This window comes from Taudactylus pleione, unplaced genomic scaffold (assembly GCF_031769625.1).
Source record: "Taudactylus pleione unplaced genomic scaffold, aTauple2 ptg000478l, whole genome shotgun sequence".
Lineage (NCBI taxonomy): Eukaryota > Metazoa > Chordata > Amphibia > Anura > Myobatrachidae > Taudactylus > Taudactylus pleione.
This window is the reverse complement of record NW_028284880.1, coordinates 1,741,819-1,766,138: the sequence shown is the minus strand read 5'-3', so window position 1 is coordinate 1,766,138 and position 24,320 is coordinate 1,741,819. Positions and strand designations below refer to the sequence as shown.

Below are 24,320 nucleotides of genomic sequence, written 5' to 3'. Positions count from 1 at the left end.
CTAAAGTCGTGTACCCACTACCCGATTAAACAGAACGATTGAACGATAATGACATCGTTATGGTTCAATCGCTTGTTAATCGGGCACAAATCGGGCAGTTTAATGTAAAAAACGACCAGCGATGCGCACTCCCGCTGGTCGTTTTTGACATCTACCATCGCCCGAACATGCTGGTCAATCTGCCGATAACAATAGATTGGCCATGTTCGGGGATGAGGGAGGGGGCCTGCACTGAATGACTGATCGCTCAGTGTAGGCACTGCACAGACTGTGAAACGACTGCACCATTACAATGTCCGAATCATTGAACCGTTTCACAGTCTGCAAGTGGATACATTGCAACTGTGACATTGCCGCACTACGATCATCATTTATTAATACTGCACCAGACAGTCAGTATAACAAGAAAAACGTTAGAAAAAAAAAAAAAACATACATATATATAGGACAATGACATGAAAGGGTGGTGGAGAAGGAGCACACGTGACGTAGGAGGGTAGCGAGGGCTCTGGGTATGAGAGCTTACAATCTAGAGGGACAGCGTGATACTAAGGAAATGGAGAGATGAGAGAGCGGAGAGCGCTCAGGTGGGGGAAGAATAGGCTATAGACAACAGGTGGGTTTTACAGGCTGGATGGGTCTGCCCTTCAATTATAGTAGCTGCAGTGGGTCAAGTTCAGCATCATCTGTTTCCCATTATTAAAATAAATGGATGTATCGGACTTTGGGCCTGATTCAGAGATGGATGTAGAATGTAATGGACTTTGAGCCCGATTCAGAGATGGATGTACAATGTAACGGACTTTGGGCCTGATTCAGAGATGGATGTACAATGTAACGGACTTTGGGCCTGATTCAGAGATGGATGTACAATGTAACGGACTTTGGGCCTGATTCAGAGATGGATGTACAATGTAACGGACTTTGGGCCTGATTCAGAGATGGATGTACAATGTAACATACTTTGGGCCTGATTCAGAGATGGATGTACAATGTAACGGACTTTGGGCCTGATTCAGAGATGGATGTACAATGTAACGGACTTTGGGCCTGATTCAGAGATGGATGTACAATGTAACATACTTTGGGCCTGATTCAGAGATGGATGTACAATGTAACGGACTTTGGGCCTGATTCAGAGATGGATGTACAATGTAACGGACTTTGGGCCTGATTCAGAGATGGATGTACAATGTAACGGACTTTGGGCCTGATTCAGAGATGGATGTACAATGTAACGGACTTTGGGCCCGATTCAGAGATGGATGTACAATGTAACGGACTTTGGGCCTGATTCACAGATGGATGGAATCGCAGAGACGCACACAAGCGGCTGCGCAACTCCGTCCATCTCAAATGCAGCAGGAGGTGTGTGTAGGAAACAGACATCTCCTTACTGCATCTGCGATCCCAGCGCTGCGACCTAGGTCTCAGCCTGGCATCACCATCGCACTCCTTTTGCCAAGCTGCAGAAGCTGAAGCATACCGCAGCCTAGCTGTGTCCTGCCAGCTAATCTGCATCATCCACCGACACAGACCCCGGCCTTGCCCCCCCCCGGAAAAAGGCGGTGACTACCCAGCTTCTGGGAACTGTGGCCAGCCATGCCCCTGCTCCGCCCCGAAATCATGCTACGACTTGGAGGGGTCTGCAAGCGAGATAGCAGGACCCGTTCTGCGCATGGGCAGTCCCTAAACCATCAGAGATGTACGTTAATACCATCGGGTCAGCGTACAATCAGGTCTGAGACCATACGTATTTGCATTTTGAAGTTCAGTAGGTTTGTATTGCGCTGAGGTGCACTGTACTGTATAACGTAATGTGGTTTTAATGCATTTCTACACGTGTATTATAATCAAGCATTTACTGCAAAAACAACCAAACAGTGCATCACAAACACCTTACACGAGTGTATGCGGCCAATTAAAATATGATCTTTAGAGGCAAAACACATCAGCTAACACCCAAAATGACATAACAGTGGCTTAGCTAAACTAAGCAATAGCATTTGTACAAATCATCTGCAAAACACAGGAATGCCCTTGTTTAATCAAATAAGGGACCGTATTCAATGAGAAGCGAAAAGCCAAGATCCACAAAAAAGTATCGCCAATTGCGACTTTTCGCCTGTCTGAAACTTATCTCCGTATTCAATTCCATCCACTATTCGCATACGCGAAAACTCAGTTCAATGTAATAGGCGAAAAAGATTCGCCTCTGAATAGCAGGAGAGAAGAAGTGCTACATTTTAGTTTGGGGGTGCAAAGGTGGGGAAACCACTCAGAACCCTGGGACAGCCCCCCCCCCAAAGGATATCTGCGTAAAAAGAATCCTGAAAAAAAACTTTACAACACCTCAAAAAAGTAGTTTAATTTTGGGGGCGAAAAAGCACAAAGTGGGGGGACAACTTCGCAAACTAGAGAAATACGGTTCTGGGGGGGCTCTAAGAAGGGGTCAAGTGTATTTGGGGATTGCAGGTGCTTTTATTAGGGAGGAATTTTACTTTTATTAAAACTTCACTTTAGAGACATTAAAATATGCTAGCACCCATTTTCAGGTACCCCACATGTGCCAGGACTACTTATTTTCTCCAAAAAATACGACTTTGTGCCATTCTTCACCACTTGTGCAAAGGCGCTAATTAGAGGCAATTGTACCAACCTTAGTACCCGAAACTGTTGGATTACGGATAATCGGGCACTACTAGATTGATCCCCAAACTTAGTGCATCTTTTTGGGGGGTTCAGGCTGATTTCCCCGATTCTGACACCACTTTCCGCCTGTTCTGACTTCGCGTGTCGCCGTTTTCGCGTCTTTTGGGATTGAATAGGGTGAATAGCGGGGACGCGCACGATAAGGTTCCGTGGCTAAAATACGCGATGTAGGCGAAAAGTACGGCAGGCGAAACTTTATCGTGGGTGCGAAACTAATGGAGTACGGCCCAAGATGTGCTCTACAAATATTATTATATATGCCATATTTCAGTATGCAGAGCCCCTCAGTGATGGACAGTTGTGCGGTGGTATCAATGTCCTATACAGTGTTCAGCGAGGACCCTGCAGCAGTTACACCACAGATAATGACTATTATGAGGGCAAATTAACTGAGCCATGTGCAATAAATAGCTGACTATCGGTTACAGCTGGTGCGCGGGCAGCAGATGCTCCCAGGCCGTGGTAACGGGGGACAGATGTCTCTCTCAAGTGTCCACACTGATCCCAATTCCCCATGAAAGAGAAGACACCCCGCGCACTGGGGAGAGCTGTGAGACGCTGAGTGAGCTGGTCTTGGCTATTTGAGACTCCGCTCCCACATTACAAGGGGCACCTGTTAGGTCGACACATTCTATCACAGCCCCAGTGAAGGATATTGGAGCGAGGCCGACTATCTCTCACTGCCTAGATAACCATCAATGTATTCTACAAGTCCTGCCGTGACCGCAGGCACAATGAGGGGAATGTCAGTTTTATTTATTATTTTACTTTACAAATTGTATTAAATTACATTTTTAAAGATTTCACAAAATTCCACCTACATGTATACATTACAGATCTGTAAAAAGCAATACATCCTCATTTAAATTATATTTAATATTATATTATGATTAATATTATGGACCCCTCATTCGCCAATCACTCAAGTCACTAGTTGTTATGTATGGAATAAATGTCCCCCCCCATATCTCTGTCCCCCTCTTCCCCACTGTCTTGTACCATTTCTCTGTGTCTGTCTACCTCCTCTTTCCCACCAACTACTAATCTCTCTCTTCCCTCTTCCACATCTCTCTCTCTTCTCATTGGTCTGTCTCACTTTTTCTCTCTCATCCCCCCTTTTCTGTTTTCTCTCCCCCCACCTCCTTTCTTTTCACTCTCTCTTTCTTTAGTTCACCATCTCTGGCAGTGTGGGGGGCGTATATTGGGTGAGCTTGTAGTAAGTCTCTGCTGTTGATTGATCTAACCCTGGACTATGATATACACCTGTCTGGAGTGGGTGCTGCGATTTTATGTGTGCCGGAACACCTGCCTACTGCTGTCCCTTCATTTGACGTGTTCTCCTCTCCTCCTCCATACTGCGAGCTGGCGGATCGTGCGGCCCCAACGTTCCTGGCCTTGCGGTCACCACCTTGCTGTGCGGGAACGGCTCCCTGAGGCACACGGGGAGAACGCATGAGCATCATGGGTGGCACTGGGAGGAAGGGACCGTGGGGGGGGCACAGGCACCTCTGACTGCGCACGTCAGGGTCAGACAATATTTTTATTTTTGTTTTGTACATTTAAATTGAAACTTCTTTTTAGACAGGTTACATTTATCTATCCTCTGCTGAAAATTGAAACGTCTCAGTACTAAAGAGCGCAGAGATGTTAAATAATGGCATTTTCATTCGTTTGGAAGCTCGGATGAAGGTTACCTGCTTTTCCGTTCGATCAATATAGCAACGTAGGAAGCCGGCAAAGCAGCACCAAATCCCGGCGTCCAGAAGTAGAATCTTCCCAGGATTTTCCTGCAATGGAGAAACCACATTAATACATATAATGATTCAGCCACAGCTATAATTATATTGCCCGATTTGACATGTGATACCGCCGTATGCAGTCGGGAAGCTGGCGGGCCTAATCCCGACAGCTGGCTTCTCGACTGTCATATCCCGGCAAGGGTCCAAAGACAGGCGCCGATGTGCCGACGCCTGTCATTAGACATACGTCGGGAGCCCGACGCCCGGCATCCCGATCGAGGGGGGGGGGAGGGGGGGGGGAGGGTTAGGTTTAGGGTTCCCAGGGGGGACTTAGGGTTAGGCAGCCCCCCGGGAGGTTAGGTTTAGGTTAGGGGAAGGGGGGTTAGGGTTAGGCACACTTAGGTTTGGGCAGCAGGGAAGGGGGGGGGATAGATTCAGGCACTTAGAGGGGGATTAGGGTTAGGCACCCCTAAGGGAGGGTTAGGGGGTAGAATTAGGTTAGCTAATACTTACCTGAGGACGATCAGGATTTCCACTGCTGCCGGGATGTTGGTGTCGGGATTCCAACCGCCGGACATGCGGTAAATCATACCGATCACGATACCGCTACCATTGCCCTACTCTAAAGACCTCTAAGCAGTCTCTGCAGCCAATAGGATGAAAAACATCCACAGATGGCATAAACTCTGCAGTGAATGGGTTAAAAGCCATATGCTGGTTGAGTTTTGGTCGAGTAGGGGATTCAGGTCATTTCTCCTGAAACAATGGTTCTTTGTATGAACAGACCTATGTAAACATGTTTCTGTACCGCTTGGACCCAAGACAATTACTGTACATTTCAAGTGCTACATCCTTTGGCCTGTATCGGAATATTCCAGCACAAAGGAAACGGCGGAAGTTTATAAACGAACGTGTCGGCTTTCTTTGATTACGCAGAGTAAATAACGAGAGAGATAAAAGCAAAAAAAAACACAGTGTACACTCCTGCATAGTCTAAGAGACTATAACTATACTGATAAAGGTACAGCTAATTCTGGCAAATAGCTTCCATTATTATACATAGCAACATAATAACACAAGTAGTGTTATTTGTAAAGCGTTGCTAAGTATGCTGGCGCTTTATCAGCAGATTTAAAAAATATATCATTAATAAGCAATTGGTAAAGTGGAATAATCATCAGGATATTAATTAATATTATCAAGCTATCTATGTTATTTTACTAGAATAAAAGCACCTGCAAACTGATAACCAGACCGACACACACAATACAACGTGAGTTCATGCTCAACTAAATGTTCCAGTACGTGGTCAGTTCCCTTTGCAGCTCAGAAGGGTGAAGCTTCTCTATCTTGCAGCAGCAACATGGCACAGTCTACAGACCAGCAATTATTTATACAGTAATGGATGTATATGCAGGGGCATGGTCTGTGACATCACACTAATACCCCTTTTATACCAAAGTCCCAGGTCTCACTGCAGGGTGACACGGGAATGACCCGTGGCCATCCTTGAAAGCTACCCGAGATGGATCCCCTGGTCCCTGGACCCGGGTGAATCCATTTAGTGCACTGACAAAAATCCTGGGTTGATGCGCGTTCACGTCCATCAACCGGGGATTTTCAGGTCGGTGTAAAAGGGGCATATCTTTAGTAGTGTAGAAAATGACTAGTCTTACAGATGTGTCCTCATACACCTAACCGCAACGCGCCATGCGCTGTGCGAGACGCCTGGCATGAGTAAGCTGCAGGTCCCATGAGACTATTGCAAGTGTCTTTTTAGCCGAAAAATCTGATGCGACTAAGACGGACCAGCAGACACCTGTACATCTGTGTGCGACGGAGTCTGTATCTGTATATGAAGCGCTGTGATGCAGCAGCCGCAGTTTTTTTTTCCACACCAAGTTCCGTTGTGCTTCCTATACAGATTCAGTCGCACGGAGATATGCCAGTGTCACATACAGTATCAGATTGGCCACTGCAGTCTCGGGTGAGTCTTAGTAGAACCACATGGCGACTAAGATGCATTTTCTGGCCAAAAAAAAAAAAGACGTTCAGCACAAGCAGTCACGCGGGATGTGGCGGCTCGTGCCATACGTCCTGCGCCCATGGCATATTGAGGACACCGGCAGAAAAGTGGGAACATTGGAAACATCGGTCGCACATGGAACTTCTGAGTAAGCCTATGCTCTCTCACACAGAGCGGCTCTCCTAAGACGCCGAGGCCTCTCCAGCTGCCAACAAATTTGCAGAGCACGCCCAGAAAATGGTCCCGACACGCCTGCATTTTTCTAACCAATCGTCCCCCTACCCGTTATCCCCCCCTAAACGCTGACGACCTGTCACTCAATTGTCGAATAAATCCTCTCAGCAACCGCCATTGCTAATCCATCACCGCACACGCAGTGCGGCTGTGACTCATGCGCAGCGACAAAAGAAATTGCTCCATTGCGTCCAACATCGTCAGTGTGAGCAGCAAATCGCATCCACCATGCACTGTGCCACCCGTGAAACACAAGATGACGTAGGGACCATCAATCTAACACTCCTCACCCAGGTACATGGGAAGCCACATCTGACATGCTGCTTAGCACTCCCAGCATGCACAATATTGGGAAGGAGTGATGTGTAAATATAGGAAGCACTGATCCCTATGTCACCGTCTGCCTGCATTTTACAAGTGGAAGAGACCGAATCGACGCTTCCTGACTGGAACCGCTTGTGGAGCAGATGCAGTGAAGGAATCCTAATGCTTCGTGCAAGGAGTCGTACAAAAAAACAAAAAAGTTTTCAAAAAGGACACGCGCATTTCTAAAAGGCTTTTACCGAGTTTTTTCAAATCGAGCCCCTACTCTCACCTGCATTTCCTGTAAAGGAAGAGAACTCTGGTACTCGAATGCTGGATATCGTGTTGGATATAATTGATAGATATCCCCGGGAAGTGACGCTTTCGGAAAGCCTAACATTTCAAGCAGTGGAGATAAATCCTGTAGCCTCTCTCTGTGTGTGAGTAGAGGTAGAATCACGCTATAGGTCTCCGCACACAGACACCTTAATCCAGCCCAGCTGCCCCTCATTACACAAAGAGCTGCAAGACTTTACTAGGAATTTTACAGCCACTTTCCAAGCCTAGACCTGGTTCTCCTGTTCCCAGGCTGTCCTTATATTGATTATTTGTAGGATCGCAGAAATGCCAGTCAGCGGATGCCATTCTTCCAGAGTGAATGACCACGAATGACGAGGCCGGTGAAAGCATGTATTTTGACTTAAATGTTTAACAAATGTGTGAATAGGGAAACGCATGCGACTGGTTTTGCTGTATAGCTCGAATGATTCCATCTACAACAGAGCAAGACAGAGGAGGTATGCATTTATTATTACTGAAATCGTAGCGGCTGCATGCCTAATACATATTAAAGGACTGCGAAGGCCAAACCTTTCTACTTGCATATATGAATCTTGAAGACTACATACAGTGCCTTGCAAAAGTGTTCACCCCCCTTTGCATTTTTCATGTTTTGTTGCCTTACAACCTGGAATTAGCATGGATTGTGTGAAGGTGTGCATCATTTCATTCACAGAACATGCCTACAACTGTGAAGTTGTGTTTTTTTTTTATATTGTGAATCAAACAACATTTAGGACAACATAACAGAAAACTTCAGCGTGCATACCTATTCACCCCCCTAAAGTCAGTCCTTTGTTGAGCCACCTTTTGCGGCAAGTTGCAAGTTGCTTTGGATAAGTCTCTATGAGCTTGCCACATCTTGCCCCTGGGATTTTTGCCCATTCCTCAATGCAAAACTGCTCCAGCTCCTTCATGTTGGGTGGTTTCCACTTGTTAACAGCAATCTTCAAGTCTGACCACAGATTCTCAATTAGATTGAGATCTGGGCTTTGACTAGGCCATTCCAACACATTTAAATGTTTCCCTTTATAAACCACTCGAGTGTTGCTTTAGCAGTATGCTTCGGGTCATTGTCCTGCTGGAAGGTAAACCTCCGTCTGAAATCACAGGCAGACATGGAACAGGTTTTGCTCAGTAGTATCCCTGTATTCAGCACCATCCATCTTTCCCTCGGCTCGAATCAGTTTCCCAGTCACTGCTGCTGAAAAACATCCCCACAGCATGATGCTGCCGCCACCATGTTTCACTGTGGGGATGGTGTTCTTGGGGTGATGGGATGTGTTGGGTTTGCGCCAGACATAGCGTTTTCCTTGGTGGCTGAAAAGTCAAATTTTAGTCTCATCCAACCAGAGCACCTTCCTCCATACATTTGGGGAGTCGCCCACATGCCTTTTGGCAAACTCAAATCGTGTCTTCTAATTTTTATCACTAAGTAATGGCTTTTTTCTGGCCACTCTTCCATAAAGCCCAGCTCTGTGGAGTGTATGGCTTATTGTGGTCACATGCACAGATACACCGGTCTCTGTAGAACTCTGCAGCTCCTTCAGGGTTACCTTTGGTCTCTGTGCTGCCTCTCTGATTAATGCCGTCCTTGCCCGGTCTGTGAGTTTTGATGGGCGGCCCTCTCTTGGCATGTTTGTTGTGGTACCATGTTCTTTCCATTGATGATAATGGATTTGATGGTGCCCTGGGTGATCATCAAAGATTTGGATTTTTTTTTTATAACCCAACCCAGAATTGTACTTCTCAACAACTTTGTCCCTGACTTGATTGGAGAGCTCCTTAAGCTGGCCACACACTAGACCAACTTGCATCCAACTAGTTGATTGGTTGGAATGAAAATCTGGTAATGTATGGGAGTAAATGGTGATCAGCAATTTGCTCCTAAATGCCAGAAAACAGATAAAAATGGTCGGTCAGACAAGTTTTTGAAATGTTTGATCTAGACAATTTGTTCAAACAACAGTTTTGGTCCATTTTCCAGTGTTTGGGAGCAAATTGCTGATTGTCATTTGCTTTCATACCTTACCAGATTTTCATTCCAACCAATCAACTAGTTGGATGGTTGGATGTAAGTTGGTCTAGTGTGTGGCCAGCTTTAGTCTTCATGGTGTGATGCCTCTTGCTTAGTGGTGTTGCAGCCTCTGGGGCCTTTCAGTGTTTATACGGACTGCTCATGTGACACTTAGATGTCACACAGGTGGACTTTACTTCACTAATTATGTGACTTCTGAAGGTAATTGGTTGCACCATTACATACAGTATGCACATGTCAATTTTCAGAATTTTACTTATAAAGATTCCTTTTTATATATATTTTTCTACTTTCACTTCACCAAATTATTTTGTGCAGATCCATCACATGAAATTCAGATAAAAAAAATATATAAATTACAGGTTGTAATGTAACAAAGGTAAAAAGCCAAGGGGGGGGGGTGAATACTTTAGCGAGACACTGAACATGAAAGGCATCCTGACTAGGGGTCTGATTCTGCTTTGGGGAATAGAGTAAGATAAAGCAAATAACTGTGCATCTGGACAAACCATGTTGCAATGCAAGGGGGGGCAAATACATAAAAAAAAAATTGCAACTAACCCTAACCCCCCCCGCCCCCAGTGCCTAACCCTACCGCTCCTCCCCAACCCCGCTACTTACCTTCGGGGTTCCGGCAGTCGGGATGCCGACACCGGTATTCCGATAAATGGCGGTATTCCGGCGTCGCCATCCTCACTGCTGGTATACCCGCTGTCGGGATCTTCAACGTATCCCAGCCAAAACATCCCGCAGAAACCCATTGTGCAAGACGCCTATGGGACCTTAATAGAAGATGCCCCATTTAGTGTTAATGGGGCATTCCACAATGGATTTTTTAAAAAAGTATAGTTTAATGTTGTATTACCCCCCACACCCACACTCTATGTCAGAGAGCGAAAACCACCAACCACATCCTTCGGTCCTAATGGGGTCGGAAATAGGGCAAAAAGCTGAAAAGCCAGTAGTTAATATGCTGTAACATCACTGGCTCTGTCCCAATGCAATCTATGAATACTCCAATCTGCACAGAGTGCCAGGCCTGTCACTCACACTCTGCCTACTCAGCGAGAGAACCAAAACCCTACTAACATGACAATCAGCTGAAAAAGGGACTAGAGAGCAAGACACACATTTAAGTAAAGCATAAACATGTCAGATGTCTGAAATAAACATTACTCAGCACAATAATATACAGTGCAATCCAATACAGACTTGATTTTTGAAGAGAAGTACAGCCCATTTATAATTCATATTTGCTTTTAACCAGCAGTAAAACCATTTTGTATTTTTAATATGGGGTATGAGGTTCAGCAAAGCCGTCCGTGATCCATTTACCAGCTAAGTGCAAAGATAATTGAGCACCTCCCTCCTGTCAAGTCAAATTTCCATGCACCAACACTTCATTGAGCTAGTGTTATTACATTAAGGCAGATGTGCAACATAGCCTAGGGTGCCCAACACGGAGCCGTGCCAGCTGTTCAGTTGGCAAAAACTATTTGTAAAATGATGCCAACAGTTCTATTTTTCTGTTTTCATTTTTAGCTTTGATTCAAAACACTCAAAATAGCCCAAATCCCAAAATTTCTAAACCACCTGATTTTTCATCTCTACCTACCTAAATGTTAAAAGTTCTAGAAATTTGAATTTTTGTGGTTAAAACAGGTGCAGTATCCGGACCCTTGGGTTATACTTTGTATGACATAGCGTTGAATGTGATGGGCACAGGGCTGCATATAAGATTAATAATTATGGCCGGCGTGTATTTGAAACCTGCCAATCTGGCATCCAATGCAGCCGCTAAGGGCGCAGATCCACTACACGATAAAAATGAACGATTGAATGATTACAACATCGTTAAAGTTCAATCATCCATTAATTGTGCAGTGAATATGCCGGTAATGACCAGCGATGTGCGCTCCCAGCATCTGTAATCGCCTGAACATACAGGTAACCTTCCGATATAGTCAGGTTGTGCATGTTCGGGGATGAGGGAGGGACATATCGTACAGTGTGGGCACATTATCCAACTGCACAGGATGATGAACGATTACGATGTTATAATCGTACAGTCGTTCTACACTCATGTAGTGGATATGCACCTTAAGTCTTTCTTTCTTTCTGAGGACCAGACGCAGATAAAAAAACATTCTAGGGAGCTATTAGAGTCAAATTTATTAAAACGGGAACAAATGGGTGTGGGATGTTTCATTGAGGTAATCTGGTTCCCAGGACCATACTGGCACCTCTGAAGTACAAGCAATGGCCCATGTGCCAAGCTCCTTTATCAATTGTGCAGGATGGAGCTAGTAAATGCAATTAGGCAGAGGAGTGATAGCAGGGCTGTTCCGTGGGTCGTACTTAAGATTACAGAGGTATAAAACATATACAGTAGATAGTATAGGGAGGATGTGGTTAAAATCCTGACAGTCGAGATTTTAGGGACTAAGCAGGGGGGAGAGGGGGAGGTTAGGTTTAGGCACTAGCAGGGGAGGTCAGGGCCAGGCACCGGGGAGGGAGGGTTAGGGTAGGGAGTGTACCGACAAGTGTCGCTATTCTAACCCCGTCGGTATGCCAGCATTGGGATTCTGACTGCTGGGATCCTGAGTGCTGGAATCCCGTACCCATTCCATAGTATAAGTGACGGGTGCAATAGTTTGATAGTAGGAGTAGAGGAAGCACAGGCTGCATGTAACAGCACGGCATCGTTCATTGTGATGAACGACCGTTGTTAACAATGGACGGGGCGTACGCAATATACTATGTGTATGATATTTCGCTCAGATCCGTGATTGGAACGATATGTCATATGACACATTGTATAGCGTGTACCCAGTTGTGCACTCTCTTCACTGTATAATTCCACCCGCAATTATTTCTCGTGGAACCGTTGGGGAGTGCAGGAAACGGTGGGGGCTGACAAAGGCAACTATGAATGACCACACCTCATCTGCCAAGCATTTGGAAAAGATTCCGAGTGTATTGACGCTGCGTTAACCAGCTATGAAAGCAAGTACAAAAAGTTACATAGAGGTGGACTATGTCTGTGCCCCCTCACTGTAGTTTTGAATGCAGTCATCCTTTAAGAACAAACGTTTTGCTTTGGATGAAAGATGAAGAGTTGGTATAAAGCCCAAGAACGCACTTAACTGCTGAACCAGCACGGGTCCCCAATGGGTCTTCCGCCGGCATTCAGCAATCCACAATTCCCCTTTTGCCTAGCTTGTTTGAAATAGGCTGAGCTGTTGTCGATGCCCCTCCCCTAAAAACATTCTGATCACCTCAGTGTGGAGGGAATGGTGGAGGTGCCTCCCTGTTTCAAACAGGCAGAGCGGGAAGTGCATAATGGAGGGCAGCATGGAACCCATTGGGGTCCCCCCAGTAAGTATGCTTTTGTGTCTATATTATTATTATTATGACATATTTGTAGCATTGCATTTCCTCTTTGTAATTCAGAGGTGCATGCTAACTGCGATATGCCTGCAGTTGGCCGATGTTATAAAGTTCTTCAACTGTAGTAACATGTTGGAGTTTCTTTATGTACTCTGTCATCTTCTATACTTAATAACGTTGTACTGGTTATGTCTGTACATAGAAATATTTTGGAGAAATGTACTCATTGGGACTTTGAATGAACTATGGAGACAATTTTTTTTTTTTCGGAAATTTTGTTTGTCTGTCTGTTCCGGCATCACGCAAAAACTACGGGATGAATTTGTAGGAGTTTTCAATATTGTATAGCTTATGGTGCCCATACACGGTGCAATAAAGCAGACGATCAGACGGATTGGTACGATATCGCTGCTATATCGTACCGTGTGTGGGCAAGATATCGGACAGAGCGCGCTCCCGTGGGGTTATACATCGCACCTCCAGACTTACTGCAGGTTCATTTGATCTGGGGATGCGATGTACGATCCCATGCAACGCTATGTGGGTAGGGGATGCCGGCATATCGGGCGGTCGGCCATCCGATCGCACAGTGTATGGGACCGCCCAATATGTCGGCCGTCGGATCCCCCATTGCGTCGCAAGGTGCATATCGCACAGTGTATGGGCGGCTTTAGTCACCTCGAAAGAAACTGAGGTAAGTATTATCTCTATGTGACATCAGGGAGAGGAGCAATAATGGAAAATCAGATGCCTGAAAAAATTACTGGATGCATATAGATAGAATTTTGTGGGACAAATATACCTTTAGGGTCTGTTTATGAACTATAGAGACAAAAAAATGTTTTATCAGAATTTGCACAGGCACCTCAAGTCCAAAATTACTATCTTATATATACATACACACATACAATATATACATATATTGCACACCCTAAACGCAAATAGATATATATGTATACATATAGCAATACACAGATATATATCTCAAGATATATTTTGCAGGAAAATCCAACTATATATTAAGCACTAATCAGGCAGCTTATCATGACTCACAGAATTGCAGTATACATGTCGATCCAGTAGATGGTGAACCAAGACAAACACTACCTATCAAAGGAGTCGCTGCTCATGCTACTTGCAACCTTATAGTGTTACTGTAGGTTAAGTAGCAACGGATCTGGGATCTAAAAGATAAGATTTGTTTGACTAAAGTAATTTAGACTGGACTGTAAGATTAATTGCCCCTTGAAATGGATTGTGTTTTTTACATAAAATAATTGAAAACTGGATTCTTATTGTTTACATTTTGTGATCAATGTCTACAATATAAAATATACATCACAACATTTGTAAAATTAGTTGTGCTGAGCAAAACGAGACATCCACGCGAGCGAAGCTGCGGGCAAATGCTAGTTTGTAATAAAATCTAAGAACATTGGGCCTGATTCAGAGTTGAACGCTATGGTAGGGGGCAGGCAAATAAGCAGCCCTCCAGCTGTTGTAGAACTACAAATCCCAGCATGCCTTTCAACAGTGTTATCATGGCTAAATAGCAAAACTGTGGCAGGGCATGCTGGTATGTGTAGTTGCCCACATCTACCATAGAGTAACCAAAGACTTACACGACACACCACAATAGCCGAGCACCCGCAGGTGCAGTGAGCACCGCAGTTACCAATGGCTACTCCTTCATATCGGTTGTTTTAATCTCACTTTATGTTTACTGGCGGAGGTCTGTTATCTACAGGTTCAGTGAATACCTTCTCTCTCTGAGCATAATTAAGGTCCACTGCCTGCCTGTGTGTGTTATTCTCTGCAAAGAAGATATTTTTTTTTTTACATTGTCCAAAGGCTCATAGGGCTTTTTTTTTAAACCAGCGGTGCCAATGCTGTACAAGTGACCGAGAACATATTATTCCTGTTATATTTTGCTCAAACAATCTTCTGGAGAGACATTTGCTGATCCTAAAAGCAAACTATAGAGTTTGTCCAAACTTAGTACAATATTTTGGTATGCGGTCAGGAAGCCGGCGGTCGAAATGCCGACCACCGGCTTCCCAACAGCGTGATCCAGGTAAGAGAGTTAACAAAGGGATCAAATTACCGGCGCCTATTTTAATCCCGACGCCGGAACACCATCCCCCGCCATCCAGATCGTCCGTGACGGGTAAGTAGAACACTTGGGATGGGGGTTTAGGTATAGGGACCCCCAGGGGTACTTAGGGTTAGGCACCCCCCTGGGGAAGGTTAGGGTAGGGAAAGGGGGGATTAGGCACTAGAGAGGGAGGGGAGGGTTAGGCACCCCCCTGGAGGGTTAGGTTTAGGGTGCGGGAAGGGGGGTTTAGGTTTAGCACCCCTGGGGGAGCTTAGGGTTAGGCACTCTTAAAGGAGGGTTTAGGAATTGTGAAAATACTCACCCTGTCGGGATCTTCACTCTTCTGTGTTCCAGCGTCGGTATTACATCCGCCGGGGCTTAGGTATTACCGATAAGGTATTAAAATTCCCAATATTTTAATACCTTATCGGTAATAGTTGTGTATTGCCAATATTGCTATACTGTTGCAACAAGTATATTCTGAATAGATACTCTGTTTCCAATACTTGTTACTGTGTCTCATTAGCAGCTGCTGTAACAGTGTGTTCAGATATTCCTACAGACTTTTTCGGTTATTGCCTTGGAATCGGTATGAAATGCGGCCGGCGGTTCGATTCCTGGCATCGTCTGGCCGACAAAAGAAGAGTTCCCGACAGCGCTGGAAATCCCGATCGTTGCTAAGGTAAGTATAAACTAACCTAACCTAACCCCCTAACCCTCCTTAGGGGTGCCTAACCCTAACCTCCCCCCCAAGTGAATAACCCTAAACCCCCCTTCCCCGCTGCCTAACCCTAAGTCCCCCCCGGGAGTGCCTAACCCTCCCTCCCCCTAGCCTAGCCCTAACCCTCCCGGGGGGGTGCCTAGCCCTAAGTCCCCCCCGGGTGCCCTAAACGTAACCCTCCCCCCCCGCGCGGCTGTCCGCTCATGCGCCCGGCATCCCTTCGTTCGGGATGCCGTGCGCCGGTCTCCCGGCGTCGGGGAAATGACTAGATATAGACGCCGGTCATTTATCCCACGCCGGGATAAAGCAGTCGGGAAGCCGGCTGTCGGCTTCCGGATTGTATACTATTGCCTTGTATGTCCTTTGCATCTCAATGCAGATTCCGCCGGCTGATGCATTAGCATATTTTAGCAATCCGCTAAGCGGCACAATTCGTAAATGCGTTTGCCTACAACTCTGAATCGAGCCCATATATAATTCAGTAACACGCGTGTGCGTTTGTATGTGATCCTTCTCATGATGTGGTCCCTTCTGTGTGTACTGTAACCTCACATCTGCTAATTGCTTGTTATGACTCAGTGGAGCCTGCTTAGTGTAATACTCACATCTGTTTGTTTGTAGCTGTGTAGAAAAACACCCCAGTGAGTGTTGAAATCCTGATCCACATACGCGGTCCTCCTTATTGTGCCTATTACTGCTAGATTAGACAAGGATGGTTACAATTACGTATATATTTATGGTTAAAGTACTTCGCTGTTAGGTAAACTTCCTAGCTAATAGTTACCGGCGGTGCCCCAGCTAGTCACATTTCACTTGCTGTAAATCAGGCTTTAGGAAACCTGCAGCTGCCAGGGCAGGCTCAGACTTGTAGTTCTACAACAGATGTCTGCGAAGTAGCTGTAAACCGTATGGCCGGAAGTTATTCTGCCGGACTTCATACTGCGATTGGAAGCTTCCATGTCGGCTACTCCGGCAATGCAAAATCATATGTCAGCGAAACAGCACCTCAAGTGGACAACTTCTGAAGCAAGATCTTCTAAATACTTCATGACCAGGCCAAGTTTGCACATGATGATGATGATGGATGATGGTGATGATGACTTTACTTTGAGTAACTACTGTATTTTATATTTCTCTGCAGATGGGCACGATGTACCCGAAGTAAAATCCTTAGCAATAGAAATGGCTATTACACAGAGGATAGGATGACATATCAAAGGTGTAGACACTATTTAGGAAGCTTAAGGCTTCCGTCATTGTGTGTCACTCAGTGTTCCACTAGTACAGATGTGTCCTCAATAAGCTATCCTCAATCGCACAATATAGCCACTGTTTGGCGTGCCACTAAAAATGGGACCCTGCGCCTGTTCCGTGCTGCTAATGCGATAAAAGCACAAGGCATCTCGCAGATATATATCGGCACATCAGGCAGTGTTTACGGACGACCCTACGACCGCCTGTACACTTGCTGCAGGGACCGCAGACACTTACATCACAAATGGGCAGGCAAATTTAAATGCCAGCCCAGACAGACGGAGCGGCCCATTGGCAATTGTGTATACAGACGCTTATGAGTCTGCAGTCCGATCCGTTGACCCAGGGTGTACCCAGCATAAGGGATGTATTGGGTTGAAGATGAAGACGTTACTTGGTGGGCAGTGGATAAACAACTTTCTGACATGGCATTAATCCAGATGTACAGTATATATACCATTCACTTTTCCCTTTTTTGGGCATTTAGTCATTATTTAAAAAAGGTTTATTTACTGTATTATTCCTGACTAAACTGCTATTCATACAGTATATAAAGATATCATCTGCATGCTAAAATAGCTCAGTTTAAATCTAAATTACAGTCGGTTCTTTGAATAATTGATTCCAGGTGCAATTTTTAAATAAATCTACTTTAACAGGGGGATTTTAAGACAGCGATGGGAAATGGCCTAATACCTTTAAGTTTAAATTGCACAATTTTATAGGAATTTCTCCGTTATTAATTGGAACAAACTTGCACTGCGCTATAATCCATAGCAGCCAATCAGGCACTTGCTTTTATTAGTCTACATTAGACTGGATCCCAGATACTCAACCTGTGGTCATGTAACCCCAGGTATCAAGTTTATTCAGAAAGCCTTTGTAAGTTATACTATACAAAAATGTATGATATTAAAGACATAAGGGACACTTGGTGAGAAAGGCCAGAGAGATGAAAGCCAGCGGTTTATTGGTTGCTATAGATTACGGCACTGTGCAACCCCCCCAAGGCTCTTCTGCCCATTCCTAGTTTAGGTCTTACACATGAGTGGGCTATTAATCTCCAATATAGAACAAAGCTGCCTACACGCAGCATTACCACAGGTCAGATCGGGCAATAGACACTAAAAACAGGTCTGGCCCCAAAATGAGTGAGGTGCCCAATAATGATCCAAATAGCATATACTGGGCCGAAAAGACAGATTACTCGAGTGTGCGGTCAGCTCATCTGGTCACTGCAACAATAGAGGACATGTGTAACAGAAGGGAGGGGGGATTTGTTACTACTAAGGGGGTTCGTGTTACAGAGGAGAGGGAGGGATGCGTTACTATTTATGATGCATGTGTTACAGAGTGGTGGGAGGGATGTGTTACTATTGATGGTATATGTGTTACTGAGGGGAGGGGGGGGTGTTACTACTGATGGTGTATGTGTTACTGAGGGGAGGGGGGGATGTGTTACTACTGATGGTATATGTGTTACTGAGGGGAGGGGGGGGATGTGTTACTACTGATGGTGTATGTGTTACAGTGGGGGAGGGGGGATGTGTTACTACTGATGGTATATGTGTTACTGAGGGGAGGGGGGATGTGTTACTACTGATGGTATATGTGTTACAGGGGGGGAGGGGGGATTTGTTACTACTGATGGTATATGTGTTACTGAGGGGGGGGGGATGTGTTACTACTGATGGTATATGTGTTACTGAGGGGAGGGGGGGGATGTGTTACTACTGATGGTATATGTGTTACTGAGGGGAGGGGGGGATTTGTTACTACTGATGGTATATGTGTTACTGAGGGGAGGGGGGGGATGTGTTACTACTGATGGTGTATGTGTTACTGAGGGGAGGGGGGGATGTGTTACTACTGATGCTATATGTGTTACTGAGGGGAGGGGGGGGATGTGTTACTACTGATGGTGTATGTGTTACAGTGGGGGAGGGGGGATGTGTTACTACTGATGGTGTATGTGTTACAGTGGGGGAGGGGGGATTTGTTACTACTGATGGTATATGTGTTACTGAGGGGAGGGGGGATGTGTTACTACTGATGGTATATGTGTTACAGTGGGGTAGGGGGGATTTGTTACTACTGATGCTATATGTGTTACTGAGGGGAGGGGGGGATGTGTTACTACTGATGGTGTATGTGTTACTGAGGGGAGGGGGGGGATGTGTTACTACTGATGGTGTATGTGTTACAGTGGGGGAGGGGGGATTTGTTACTACTGATGGTATATGTGTTACTGAGGGGAGGGGGGGGATGTGTTACTACTGATGGTATATGTGTTACTGAGGGGAGGGGGGATTTGTTACTACTGATGGTATATGTGTTACTGAGGGGAGGGGGGGATGTGTTACTACTGATGGTGTATGTGTTACAGCAGGAAGGGATATTTTACTACAGAGGGTGCAAGTGTTACAGAGGGGAGGGAGGGATATGTTGCTATTGACAGGGTATGTGTTACTACTGAGGGGGCATGTGTTACTGAGGGAAGGGGGGGTGTGTTACTACTAATGGTGTATGTGTTACTGAGGGGAGGGGGGGGGATGTGTTACTACTGATGGTATATGTGTTACTGAGAGGAGGGGGGGATGTGTTACTACTGATGGTGTATGTGTTACAGTGGGGGAGGGGGGTGAAGTGGCACTACTGAGGGCATCTTCATTACAGAGGGGAGGGGGGAGACGTGTTACTACAGACAGGGTTTGTGTTACAGAGGGGAGGAGGGACGTGTTACTACTGAGGGGGTATGTGTTACAGAGGGAAAGGGGGAGGGGGGGGATGCGTTACTACTGATGGTGCATGTGTCACAGGGGGGGGGGTGTATTACTAATGAAGGTACATGTATTACAGAGGAGAAGGGGGATGTGTTACTACTGAGAGCGTAAGTGTTACGGAGGAAAAGGGGGAGGGGGGGATGTGTTACTACTGATGGTGCATGTTTTACTGAGGGGAGGGGGGGGGATGTATTACTACTGAGGGTATATATGTTACAGAGGGGAGGGGGGGATTGTTACTGAGGGTATATGTGTTACAGAGGGGAGGGGGGGATTGTTACTGAGGGGAAATGGGTTACAGAGGGGAGGGGTGTATGTGTTACTACAGAGAAGCTTTGTGTCACAGAGCGAGGGGGGGCATGTGATGATCTATTACTATACAGGGGGTATGAGTTCTGAAAAGGAGTATGTCCCTGAATGTGACGTTACTATGACCACTACAAGTGATGACCACAAGGCATCTAGCGCACAGTGGCACACACTACTTATACCCAAGCATGTGAAGGGTTATTGCAGACCCTACAAATGAGTACAATCTCCCATAGCAGGCCTTGGACTGAGAAAGGTTATACGGCCTTTCAACAGGGCAACATTACTTAGCACATCTATAATTCATCACAACGGGACCTCAGCAAACAGAGCCCATCGGTATACCACACAGCAGGAATAATACATACTGACCTCAGTATACAGAAGAAGGCAATATACAGACTTCCATTTGCAGTTAGGAAGGAGGTGGAGCGCAGCAGTTCCGGTAGTAATCTATGAATATAGTAATCTAGTTTTCTCCTGCGAAGGATTGCGGCTACCTGCAAAATATAAAGAATAGGTGAGTTTAACATGGCGGGCAATGGTTACTATTATTACATTCTAGATTAATGATCATCGTAGTAAGGAGAATTTCAGCAATGACAGAGACGCTGCTTTTAATCCCAACGTGACCTTGTACAAATCCGGTTGTGTCGCTGAATTACAGGTATTAAAAACTAGATTGAAAATTCTACTGAGCAGGGAGACTGCCCGACCAGCTGTGTGCACAGCGCTGTATGAAAGCTGTATGTGCGATATTAAGGTAAAACAACATAACAATCCGGATATGCAAACAAACATGTAAAAGAGCTCCATAGAAATCACACAGACATCTTGCTGTATAAAAGGATAACCCACTATATACCCAATATACAGCCGGCATTACATACCAATTCCGTACAATGAAACTGTATGGTTTCATACTGAATACTGCACTAGAAGCATTTGATCATGGCTTTGTACATACTCATATAGGCAGTATTACAATGCATCTACCACTTAGAAAAGAGCCTAATATTCAAATATTTAAATCCACCATGCTGGGTACAGCTGAGATGTCCCATTAAAGAGATTGTATTTTATTTCCGTTAGACCACTGTGCTTGTCCTATTGGGTGAAACAGACAACTTGCACCTAATACCTCTTTACACCAAAAAGACGGGACCGATCTGGGTTGGAACCATGTCTAAAAACCCAGGTCAGACACCGTTTACACAGCACTATCGATATGTGTTATTCTCAGGTCACCCCCATTCACACTGAACCTGGGTCTGCTCTGCTAAACTGAGGTCATAACAAGTGGGAGGTGACTGCTCCACAACCACCAATCAGCTCATTTTAGGTGTGACCCAGGTCGGATAACTCGGGTTGCGCTGTTTACACTGCACCATCCTGGGTCTGGACCCTGGTAGCTATCTGGGTTGGATTGCCGGGTCACTTGACCCGGGTTATTTTTCAGGGACTCTTTTACATTGAGCTGCGACCCGGGTAGACCCAGCAATAACCTGGGTTTTAGCTCTGGTGTAAAATGTGTATCAGACAACACCTCCCAAATTTGTCCCAATTTTGGTGGGACAGTCCCTATCATGGACCTCAAAAGTACGTTGAATCGCTAATAAGTGGGTGCTGTAGGGGTTGTACAGGTGTAGGGCTCATTTTGCATGTAAAATGCTGTGTGGTACACAATTCAATATAATAGAGTATAGGGGTCTGTATTAAGGGAATTTCAACTATGCTACCAAACTGTGCCAATGTCCGTTCTGGTGTTAAGCTGGGTACACACTGAATGGGTGATATATTTATAGTGCATCGCCGGGTGTGTACAACAGATATGTCTGTGAACTACGTTGTTCACAGACCTAACTGTTCTGCTGTGCAGCACAGTAGGTGGCCGATATAGCTGAGAAATACACCGGCCATCTGCTGGTGTGTACAAGCAACCCACCGATTGCCCGTACACATGCTGCAGGGACCCGGCGGTGATCAACAGCTCAACTGGGAGGGTAATTTAAATGCCCGCCCATTTGAGCTATCAAGCCCGATACATCGGGCAAACAAATTGGTAAGTGTTTATAATCTTACCAATCGTCAGATGGTTTCGACCTAGAGTGTACCCAGCATTAGAGACAGTGAAAGCCATGTTTAGGTTACTAGTAATAACTTCAACAATTAAGTGAAAAGAGATTTGTTTATTTACTGAGGTTTAATTCGAAAAATCAATCCAGGTGTCAGCGATATAATCACTTGTGACCTACTTGAATAGGGTACAACCCGTCTTATCAGACAATGTAGCCTGGAGCTAATCACTGACTTATCTACTACGCTCATTACAGAGCTGAACCCGGGAGACAAAGTCAGGGAAGTTCATGAAGAGGGCAGAAAGAATTAGGTTGTCAAGTAAAACCCATTAACTTTGTAATTGTTTAGGACAGTGATACTTGTGCTGCTGATCTGCCATTCTCTACAATTATAACCCATATTGATAGGGGCGCCGGCTGGCCATTGTGAATGCATTTGCAACTTGTATCATATTATGCGCCACACGCAAGTAGAAATGCGGCTGCGTTTAGTGAATTTTCTGTTATCAAACTGTGCATGTGTCGTGGTGTTGCATACGCATTACAGGTTGAGTCTCCCATATTATTGTTATTATTACCATCAGTTATTTATATAGCGCACAGACATTCCACAGCGCTTTACAGAGAATATTTGCCAATTCACATCAGTCCCCTGCCCCAGCGGAGCTTACACTCTATGGGCCTGATTCAGACCCACTCGCAAGCGCTATGCGCATGCGCACGCTGGACCTGCTCCGACGTGCGCATGCGCGAGACCCGTCGCTCCGGGTCTCGCACCAAATGGGGACGGCTGTCGATTGTGATAGACAGCTCGCACCGTTTTGCAGGTGTGGCGGTGGCTTCACAAACTGAGGCGTTCCCATGCGAACACCTGCCGTTTGTGGGCGGCCCCACTGACATCACCACTGATGTCAGCAGGAGAGCTACCGGCTCTATTAGAGCCAGAAGCTCTCTGGGGCATGCGGCCACGAGACCCTGCCACAAGGGTCTCGTCGCAAGCCCGATGGTCGCTATGGTCTTGACCATCGCGACCATCATCCTGGCCGTTCGCAATAGCTGAGGGTGGTCACCCACAGCTATGCGAGCGGCCAGGAGGCCGCTCCAAGAAAAACAAAAAAACACGCCCTGATTCAGAGCGAGATCTTTCAGAGCGTCTGGCTCTGAATCAGGGCCTATGTTCCCTATTACCTGCTCACACACATACACACTAGGGTTCATTTTTGTCAGGAGCCAATTAACCTAGCAGTATATTTCTGGAGTGTGGGAGGAAAATCGGAGCACCCAGAGGAAACCCACGCAAGCACAGGGAGAATATACAAACTCCACACAGTTAGGGCCATTGTGGGAAGTGAACCCACGACCTCAGTGCTGTGAGGCAGGAATGCTAACCATTACACCATCTGTGCTGCCCATATCCCAAAATGCTTGGGACCAGGCGTATTTTGGATATCAGAATATTCCGTATTTTGGAATATTTGCATACTATAATGAAATCTCTTGGGAATTGGACCCAAATCTAAACACAGAATGCATTTATGTTTCATATAGACCATATACACACAGCCTACAGGTCATTTTATACTTTATTCTTTATAATTGTGTGCCTTAAACAAAGTTTGTGTACATTGAAACATCACAAAGCAAAAAGGTGTCGCAGTCATTCTAAATAAATTCCGCATTTCGGAATATTCAGTTTTTATATTTGGATATGGGGGACTCAACCTGTATTAAGAATTTACAAGCGATGCTGACTCCTATGACGCCAGATGCTTGGTGCGACTTAGATGCTGCATCATAGACAGCGATTCATACATTTTCCAAGGAATTAGTATGACCTCACAGATTGAGCATAATGATACGTGGCGCGAGGCATGGAGTGAGTCACTTGTACCCCAGATTAGCAATTTAGCTGCTAATCTGTGGTACAAAGAAGCTGCATGAAACGCCGGAGCCATTATTCAGGGTACCCCTGCATTCTACTTCTGATCGTATTAGTGACGCTATTAAGACGCATATTTCGAGAAAGTAGCCGTGCCAAGCGTCCTGCAGGAGAAGATACAAAGTACATGGCATGCAAAATAGGGCAACTGTATTCAAAGCTATTTGTGCATGGACACACCTGTACGCACGTAATACACATGTTGGCCGCGCTGTGGGCATCAAGACACAGTTGCCACCTATTCCAAGTTATGCCGATGCACAAATTCAGACGCATACTCCGCACCTAGCATGGGGTAGGTGCAAGTGTCGCTGTTAGTGATGACGGATGCTCTGGCGGCCCGAGGGCTGGGGCGGTGTG

General features: G+C 45.6%; 1 protein-coding gene across 1 annotated transcript in view; it reads right to left on the bottom strand.

The window, feature by feature from the left end:
• TMEM135 (transmembrane protein 135) overlaps positions 1-24,320 on the bottom strand; it is a 340,734-nt gene that overhangs the window by 274,469 nt on the left and 41,945 nt on the right. Inside the window, exons 2-3 of the mRNA XM_088449045.1 lie at positions 20,316-20,443; positions 4,407-4,499 (exon numbers count right to left, since the gene is read on the bottom strand). Coding sequence (XP_088305171.1) covers positions 4,407-4,499; positions 20,316-20,443 — 221 coding nt within the window. The remainder of the gene's footprint in view (positions 1-4,406; positions 4,500-20,315; positions 20,444-24,320) is intronic.